This window comes from Raphanus sativus, unplaced genomic scaffold (genome assembly GCF_000801105.2).
Source record: "Raphanus sativus cultivar WK10039 unplaced genomic scaffold, ASM80110v3 Scaffold1966, whole genome shotgun sequence".
NCBI lineage: Eukaryota > Viridiplantae > Streptophyta > Magnoliopsida > Brassicales > Brassicaceae > Raphanus > Raphanus sativus.
In genome coordinates this window covers 1-9141 of record NW_026617275.1, presented here as the reverse complement: position 1 = coordinate 9141, position 9141 = coordinate 1, and the positions used below count along the sequence as shown (strand labels likewise).

At 45.4% G+C, this 9141-nt stretch overlaps 1 protein-coding gene across 1 annotated transcript; it reads right to left on the bottom strand.

Moving 5' to 3' along the window:
* Window positions 1-3924: 3924 nt before the first annotated feature.
* Window positions 3925-6996, bottom strand: LOC130505043 (uncharacterized). Its single transcript, XM_056999648.1, has 6 exons — window positions 6315-6996; window positions 5779-6208; window positions 4837-5083; window positions 4536-4622; window positions 4330-4448; window positions 3925-4126 (listed from the first exon to the last, which is right to left on the bottom strand). The coding sequence occupies exons 1-6, from the start codon at window positions 6994-6996 to the stop codon at window positions 3925-3927; spliced, it is 1767 nt and encodes a 588-aa protein (XP_056855628.1).
* Window positions 6997-9141: the final 2145 nt, after the last annotated feature.

Below are 9141 nucleotides of genomic sequence, written 5' to 3'. Positions count from 1 at the left end.
CGGGTTTATGAGTTGGATCGATGTTGAGTTCGTGACATATTATGTTGATGTCGATTCCCGGCATATCTTCCGCAGCCCAAGCGAACGTGTTAAGGTTCTTCTTGAGACATGCGATGAGTTCTGCTTTTAACGGATCGCAGAGATTGGCTCCAATCTCCATGCACCGCTCTGGGTTAGTCTCGTCGAGGCAGACCGAAATTACTGGTTCGCAAGTGGGCTCACGTTTCCCTTTTAAGGCTTCAGCTCTTTGCGATTGCCAGAAGATTTCTGGAGGGTCCTGCGATGCTGGTTCGTGGGTCGCTTGCTTTTTTGGGTTAATTTCGGGCTCAGAGTTTTTTCGTTTTAACCCAGCGGCCAAGCAGACTTGCGGCGCTTTACGATCTCCTTGTATTGTTTCTACTCCGAAGAGGGTCGGAAATTTGAGGCACAGATGGAAAGTCGAGGGGATTGCTCGCATGGAGTTTAACCACGGAGTCCCGACGATCGCGTTATATGCTGCTGGACCGTCGACTACCAAAAATTCCACCATCTTCGTGACGCTCCCGGCTCTGACCGAGAGATCGACCGAGCCGAGGGTCATTGTGATGTTTCCTGAGAGTCCGATTATCGGATTGGGATCGTCCGTGATCGCGCTTAGGTCGATTCCCATCCTCTCGAGAGTGTTTTTATATATAATATTTGTCGAGCATCCGGTGTCGACCAATATTCTCGCTACGTCGATGTCCTGGATCGTTAGTCCGATAACGAGGAGTTCGTCGTGAGGTTTGGCTTGACCAGCCGTTGCTCTGTCCCCGAATGACACGATGTTGCAGACAGGTGATGTGGCCATGCTGTTGTTACCAATCGTAGGTTTTTGAGTAAGAGAATCCGACCCCCCCTCCTTCTAGCGCCAAACTGTGGGAACCGAAATTCGCACTGTCGATTTTTATTAAGTAAATCGGAGGAAAGCTAAGTAAACCTAACTTTCCCTGAAGGTCCGGATTCTCTGCGACAACCAACGACAAGTGATCAAATAAATGCGGAAAGGTTTTATTAAGATTTGAGACTGGACCTTAAGGAAGGCTGCCTACGTACCCCTTTCGAGGATCAAGTCGGACGTAGTTCAGTTGGAAGGGTTTGAACAAGAGATCGAACTGCCTGGCGGAGTTCGTTTAGTACGAGCGTTAGTCATAGAAACGGGCATGTCGAGAATAATGCCTAGGGTTTCTATGTGCGGAACTCTAAGTAAAAGGATTGTTAGATCCTTCCGAGAGAGACATGAGTCTGCGGACAAGATGAAAATAGAACGAGAGGCGCCGGACGTTCTAGTCCTGCCTTGCTAGTCTACCGCCTAACAGGAGCTCTCTAGGTCTCCAATCTCGGATTGCTTTCCCTCTAGGATTTTTGCTCTGCCTTTTATTCTCTCCCAAAGCTCCTTTATATACTCCTTCTTATGACGGTCTATTCTCCTTCTGGGCCGCAAGGCGGGCTTTTTTCTATTTTCGTCGGCCTCCATACTTATCGGGAAACTTGACATTTATCTCTTCGGGAAACTTGACATTATTCTTCCGGAAATTTAGCATTTATCTTGTTACGTAAAGATAAATGTAAATCGTCGTGTCTATCTTAGATAATCGTAAATGGAGCTGTCCGATCACGTTTGGCCCTTTCGGGCCGTCTCTAGGACTTCCTTTGTTTTCTACGATTTCTTCGGAAGTTCTTTATTCATTCGTAGAGTTGAGATGAAGTGGTGTCTTAAGATAACCATCGCTGTTTCGTACGAAGAATTTAAGATCTTCCTTCCCGTTGATATCTTACGAGTTTCCGAAGTGTTTCCGACGGTCTTAGTTTGGAGTAAGAACCGGAGTTTCGTACGCGGAATCTCAATGATTCGTCCTGCGAGGACTTTGGGAAAGACTCGAAGTACAGATTTCTGACGGCCGGGGCCTGGACTTGTTGTACCGGAGATTGTTGTCCGAAGACCCGAGCCATCACGGGGCTAGCGGCCGGCGGTCACGGCCACGCACGGAGAGGCTGGCCGCCGGCGGCCACGGCCAGCACGGGCGCTAGCCGCCGGCGGCTACGGCCAGCACGGTGATACGTCCTGAGTTTGGACAGGATCACTCAATCGGTTTGTGAAGGATATGAACTCTGAAAAGAGAACTATGGAATGATGGGTGACACAAAAGGTTGCGGAAAGACCCCTTGATACTACCAGATTCGTTTGTTGCCGGATGTGACGCACCGGTCCAACAAATGAAGATTTGTTTGCTAAGTGATAACCTCACTAGGAAACAGGAAAGTTCTATGCTAAGAACAAAGAGAGAAGACTCAAAATAAGGAGAAAATTTCGTGATCTCATTGCAAAGAAATGGGGTACATTATATAGTGTTTTGAGTCAAAGAAATAATAAAGAAAAATGCTGAAAAAACACACATAGAAAATATAAATTTGACTAAGACTAGTCAAAGTGTGGAAAACAAGGAAGACCAGTCAAAGTGTGGACTCAAAGGTTGACTGGTCCAGATTCAGAAATGTGTCCAAGTGCGTCCGTGATGATCTGGTTCGTCGCGGTAAGGAGATGGACGAACGGAGGTGCGGCCGCGGGGGTGATCATCGAACTGTCTTGAACGTATGAAGAATTTACTCGACCCAAATCTTCAGAAAGTCTAAGAATCCTTGCCTTAGAGAATTTGGTCGAAGAGAAGTCCATGATGGCGTCAAAAGAAGAAGTAAGAACGTTGGTCCGATCATCGGGATGTGCGGTACGGACCAAACGGGTGAGAAGTGAGAAGTTGCGGTCGTGGTCTGACTCCGCCTGATCCAAGTGAAGTCTGGCTCGTCTGTTGGCTTTGTCTTGACGAGTTGGACGGGAAAGATCATCTGTGGTTCGGTCAGATCGGTCATCAGGTCGTGGATCCAAGCTTAGCTCCTTTCCGGACGAACGCGGGTTGATCCGGTACACTGCTCGGTTGGACTGCTTGGCCTGGACGGATGGGTGAACCTCGGTTGGACTGATCTGAGTGTCCTGATCGTCGAGCTGGTCCTGGTCCGGGTCCTGGGTCGCATCATTCCCTTCCTCTTCAAAAGGATTTGTCCACAAATCTGGATCATCTGCAAGAAAAAGGAGAAAGATCAGAAACATTAAAACTTGAAGAAATATCATACTTACCTTGCAGATCAAGTTGATACGCATTGTCACTGATCTTCCTAAGTATAGGAAATGGTCCATCGATCCGGGGCATGAGTTTGGACTTCCTTTCGTCCGGGAACCGTTCCTTCCTCAAGTGAACCCAAACAAGGTCTCCTTCCTCAAAAACGACCTTGGTCCTCTTCTGGTTTGCCTTTCTCTCATAGATCTTTGTCTTGGCCTCGATGTTGCCTCGAACCTCTTCGTGCAGCTTCCGGATGGTCTCAGCTTTCTTTTTGCCATCTGCACTAACTCTTTCACTCAAAGGCAAAGGCAAAAGATCAAGTGGAGACATAGGGTTGAAACCATAAACAATCTCAAATGGAGAGAACTTAGTAGCAGAATGCATGGAATGATTGTATGCAAATTCAACATGAGGCAAACATTCTTCCCAAAGTCTAAGATTCTTTTTAATCAACGACCTAAGCAAAGTTGATAAGGTCCGGTTCACAACCTCAGTTTGACCATCAGTTTGAGGATGACAAGTGGAAAACATCAACCTAGTTCCAAGTTTAGACCACAAAGTTTTCCAAAAGTAACTAAGGAACTTAGCATCTCTATCAGAAACAATGGTTCTAGGCATTCCGTGCAACCTAACAATTTCTCTAAAGAACAACTCAGCAACATGCACAGCATCATCAGTCTTATGACAAGGTATGAAATGAGCCATCTTAGAGAATCTATCAACAACCACAAAGATGGAGTCTCGGCCAGACTTACTCCTAGGCAAACCAAGCACAAAATCCATAGAAATATCAACCCAAGGATGAGATGGAATGGGTAGGGCCGAATAAACCTTGGTTTTGCACTTTGGACTTGGCCTTCTTGCAATCCACGCATCGGTTGCATATCCTCTCCACGTCCTTCATCAGACTCGGCCAATAGAAGTGCTCATACACCACCTTGTATGTCTTCTTGATTCCGAAATGTCCCATAAGACCTCCTCCATGAGATTCCCTGACAAACAACTCCCTCAAAGAACATTGGGAACACACAAGCGGTTATCAAAGAATAAGAAATCAGAAACTTGATAATACTTGCCATAGGCCGTTTTGGAACACTTCCTGAAAATCTCTTTAAAATCTGGATCAGTTGCATACAAATCTTTGATAAATTCAAAACCAAGCAACTTAGTCTCTAGAGCTGAAAGAAGAGTATACCTTCGGGACAGAGCATCAGCCACAACATTTTCCTTACCTTGCTTGTACTTGATCACATAAGGAAATGTCTCAATAAACTCAACCCAACGGGCATGCCTCTTGTTTAGCTTCTGCTGGCCCTTAAGATGTCTCAACGATTGGTGATCAGTATGGATCACAAACTCCTTTGGCCAGAGATAGTGCTGCCATGTCTGAAGAGCCCTCACCAAAGCATACAGCTCCTGGTCGTAAGTGGGGTAGTTGAGAGTGGCTCCACTAAGCTTCTCACTGAAGTAAGCAATGGGTTTCCTATCCTGCATCAAGACAGCACCAATACCAACACCCGAAGCATCACACTCGATCTCAAAAGTTTTAGAAAAATCAGGAAGTACAAGTAAAGGAGCATGAGTTAACTTCCCTTTCAAGAGTTGGAATGCTTCTTCCTGAGCCTGTTCCCACTTGAAACCAACATTCTTCTTGATCACTTCAGTAAGTGGGGCTGCGATGGTACTGAAGTCCTGGACAAACCTTCGGGTAGAACCCGGCAAGGCCGTGGAAGCTCCTTACCTCGCTCACTGTGGTCGGAATGGGCCATTCTCGGATGGCTTTGACCTTCTCCTCGTCCACTCTGAGTCCATCAGCACCTACAACAAAACCTAAGAACACCACGTGATCTGTTCCAAAAGAGCATTTACTAAGATTTGCAAACAGCTTTTCTTTCCTAAGAACTTCAAGAACAGATTTCACATGCTTCTTATGATCATCTAGGTTCTTGCTGTAAATGAGTATGTCATCAAAGTATACAACCACGAAATGACCAATGAATGCTCTCAGAATATGATTCATCAAACGCATGAAAGTGCTAGGTGCATTAGTGAGACCAAATGGCATAACAAGCCACTCATACAATCCTAGCTTAGTCTTAAATGCAGTTTTCCATTCATCACCTTCTTTCATCCTAATCTGGTGATATCCACTTTTCAAATCAATCTTAGAGAAAACTGAAGAACCATGCAACTCATCAAGCATGTCATCAAGCCTAGGAATGGGATGCCTATACTTTACCGTAATGTTGTTGATGGCTCGGCAGTCAACACACATGCGCCATGAACCATCTTTCTTGGGCACTAGAAGAACTGGAACAGCACAAGGACTGAGGCTTTCCCGGATGTAGCCTTTCTCAAGAAGCTCTCCGATTTGTTTCTGAAGTTCCTTGGTCTCGACCGGATTGGTACGGTAAGCTGGTCGGTTCGGTAGAGATGCACCCGGAACAAAGTCTATTTGATGCTCAATCCCTCGTATTGGTGGCAATCCCTTTGGATTCTCATCTGGAAAGACATCAGAAAAGTCCTGCAAAACATCTAGCAACTCACTCGGAATCTCCGGTGCAAGGTCAGAAGAATTAGCCATAAGAGATTCTTTATACACAAGTAAAAGAAATGGCTGTTGAGAGTAAAGAGATTTCCTGACCTGACTTTCCTTGACAAAGAAGTTGGAGTTTCTGGTACTAGACTCGGGTTTATCTGCCTTAGACTCTTGGTCACGCCCCTTCTTGAGTTGAAGCCTGGTCTTGATGGACCTCCGAGGGCGACAAAGGCACCAAGGTTGATCTTCTTTCCCTTATGATCAAAAGAGTGCCGGTTTGTGAAACCATCATGCACAGCCTTTTTATCAAACTGCCAAGGCCGGCCCAAAAGAACATGACATGCATCCATGGGAAGCACATTGCACACGACCTCATCCTCATATCGCCCAATAGAAAGTGGGACGGTGACTTGCTCCTTCACATATTGCTCTCCAGCCTCATTGAGCCACTCCAACCTGAAAGGACGAGCAAGAGGCCGAGTAACAAGCCCAAGTTTCTTTACAAGGGTGTCACTAGCCACATTAGTGCAACTACCTCCATCAATAATCAAAGAACAAACTTTATCAGAAATGAGACATCTAGAGTGAAAGAGATTCTCCCTTTGTTCTTGTCGTTGGTCTTTGGTGGACACTCAAGGCACGTCTAGTAACAAGTATTGGACCGTGGCTGGGATCATCAAGGTCGTCCTCATCATAGATCGGATCAGAACCCTCCACAAAGTTCGAGCAGAACTCATCGATCACTCCATCGGCCTCCTCATCGAAGATGGGATCAAAGGCATCGTCCAAAGTCTTTCTAGTAACAAGAAGGGGACCATGAGCTGGGAAGTCAAGCGCCTCTTCCTCATCATCATCATACACTGGTCCAAGATCCTCCTTGTCTTCCTCGGATTCTACTTCACCATTCTCCAAAAGAACCATCACCTTTTGGTTTGGGCATCGGTTGGCATAGTGGCCAAGGCCATGACATCTGAAACACTGAATGTCTCTGGTTCGTTTTGGAGCCTCCTCTTTCTTTTCTCTATCAACATGAGCAGAGGCATTAGTCTTAAAAGCAGTATTTGTTGAGGAAGAAGACTTACCTTTGTCTTGATAGTTTGCTTTGGGAGCAAAGGATGATTTGGGAGCAAAGGCTGGTTTAGAAAGACCTTTTCTTTTGGCTTGTTGTTCAATCAGTATGGCCTTGTGTAGCATCTGCTCCATGCTGTCATAATCTTCCAGCTCCATACGGTCTTGAATATCACGGTTGAGCCCGGTAAGAAATCTGGCCATGGTGGCGTCTAAGGGCTCTTCTACATCAGCTTTGATCATCAAGGTCTCCATCTCCTGGTGATAGTCCTCAACTGACTTGGAACCTTGAAGCAGCCGCCTGAGTTGTGATGTAGGTCCCGTGGTAATGGTCGGGAACAAAGCGTCTCCTCATCAGCATGGAAAGCTCATCCCATGTATCAACTGGCGCCATACCTGCTCTTCTCCTGCTAGTCACAACTCGATCATACCAGTTAATAGCATAGCCAGTAAACTCAGCAGCAGCAAGTCTAACCTTTTTAATATCAGAAAAATTTTGACAATCAAACACAAGCTCAATTTTTCTTTCCCATTCAAGAAAAGCATCCGGATCATTTTTGCCATCAAAACTTGGAATTTTCAATTTCAATCCACCCATACCATCATTAGTTCTTTCATTTCTACCAAATGGATTGACATCACCTTGGTTTTGATGTCTAGGAGCTCTCCTTGGACGATTGATGGACTGATCATCATCATAGGACTCATCTCGGATCTCAAGGTCGGACCGGCTGTGTCTCCTTGGGCGGTCACGCCTGTTTCTGGTTCGGGACTGAGCTGGTCGGCCCTGAAGTTCATCCAGCCTAAGATGGATCGCCTCCAAACCTGTATTCAACAAGTTAGACATAGAATCATTGAGAGCACGCATTTGCAAGTTAGATAATCCAGCACAGAATTTCCGGGTCTGGTTTCTTTCTTCTTCACTGCCCATGGTTTCCTGAAAACTTAAACAAGGTAAAGTTAGATAAAAACCTCACACTCTCAGGTGTTTATCCTCACCCACACACGTGTTTCACTCAATTTAGTGGTCACTCAAAGAATTCTTCTCAAGGTTCTAAGAAAGACAATCCAAATAACCGATGAGATCTCAAAGCAAACAAATAATGAAACACAAGATAGAGAGATAAGAGAATTTGGTTTGGGAATCCGCTTTAACCACTCCAAGGCTGGATTTCTCTTCAGCCAGCAGGATTTCTCTTCCACCACCTAGCCAAAACAATCAACTTTCGATTCTTTTCTTTTTTTTTTTTTTTTTTTTTTTTTTTAGATCTTTCTTTTTTTTTTTTTTTTTTTTTTTTATAAATAATATGGCCTAGGTAAGGTAGTGGCCCGGATTCAAGATAGACAGAAGAAGAAGAGTGTTTAGAAAATGGGAGATGAGAAAGATGGAAAGATAATACCGAATTGAGTGGCTCTGATACCACTTGATACGTCCTGAGTTTGGACAGGATCACTCAATCGGTTTGTGAAGGATATGAACTCTGAAAAGAGAACTATGGAATGATGGGTGACACAAAAGGTTGCGGAAAGACCCCTGATACTACCAGATTCGTTTGTTGCCGGATGTGACGCACCGGTCCAACAAATGAAGATTTGTTTGCTAAGTGATAACCTCACTAGGAAACAGGAAAGTTCTATGCTAAGAACAAAGAGAGAAGACTCAAAATAAGGAGAAAATTTCGTGATCTCATTGCAAAGAAATGGGGTACATTATATAGTGTTTTGAGTCAAAGAAAAATAAAGAAAAATGCTGAAAAACACACATAGAAAAATATAAATTTGACTAAGACTAGTCAAAGTGTGGAAAACAAGGGAAGACCAGTCAAAGTGTGGACTCAAAGGTTGACTGGTCCAGATTCAGAATGTGTCCAAGTGCGTCCGTGATGATCTGGTTCGTCGCCGGTAAGGAGATGGACGTACGGAGGTGCGGCCGCGGGGGTGATCATCGAACTGTCTTGAACGTATGAAGAATTTACTCGACCCAAATCTTCAGAAAGTCTAAGAATCCTTGCCTTAGAGAATTTGGTCGAAGAGAAGTCCATGATGGCGTCAAAAGAAGAAGTAAGAACGTTGGTCCGATCATCGGGATGTGCGGTACGGACCAAACGGGTGAGAAGTGAGAAGTTGCGGTCGTGGTCTGACTCCGCCTGATCCAAGTGAAGTCTGGCTCGTCTGTTGGCTTTGTCTTGACGAGTTGGACGGGAAAGATCATCTGTGGTTCGGTCAGATCGGTCATCAGGTCGTGGATCCAGCTTAGCTCCTTTCCGACGAACGCGGGTTGATCCGGTACACTGCTCGGTTGGACTGCTTGGCCTGGACGGATGGGTGAACCTCGGTTGGACTGATCTGAGCGTCCTGATCGTCGAGCTGGTCCTGGTCCGGGTCCTGGGTCGCATCAAC

Coding starts and splice junctions, on each gene's coding strand:
- LOC130505043 (XM_056999648.1), bottom strand. CDS start 6,996: ATGGAGACCTTGATGATCAAAGCTGATGTAGAAGAGCCCTTAGACGCC. Junction 4,623..4,836: donor TTGCCGGGTTCTACCCGAAG/GTTTGTCCAGGA, acceptor GTCTTGATGCAG/GATAGGAAACCCATTGCTTA. Junction 4,127..4,329: donor GCTGATGCTCTGTCCCGAAG/GTATACTCTTCT, acceptor GTTGTTTGTCAG/GGAATCTCATGGAGGAGGTC.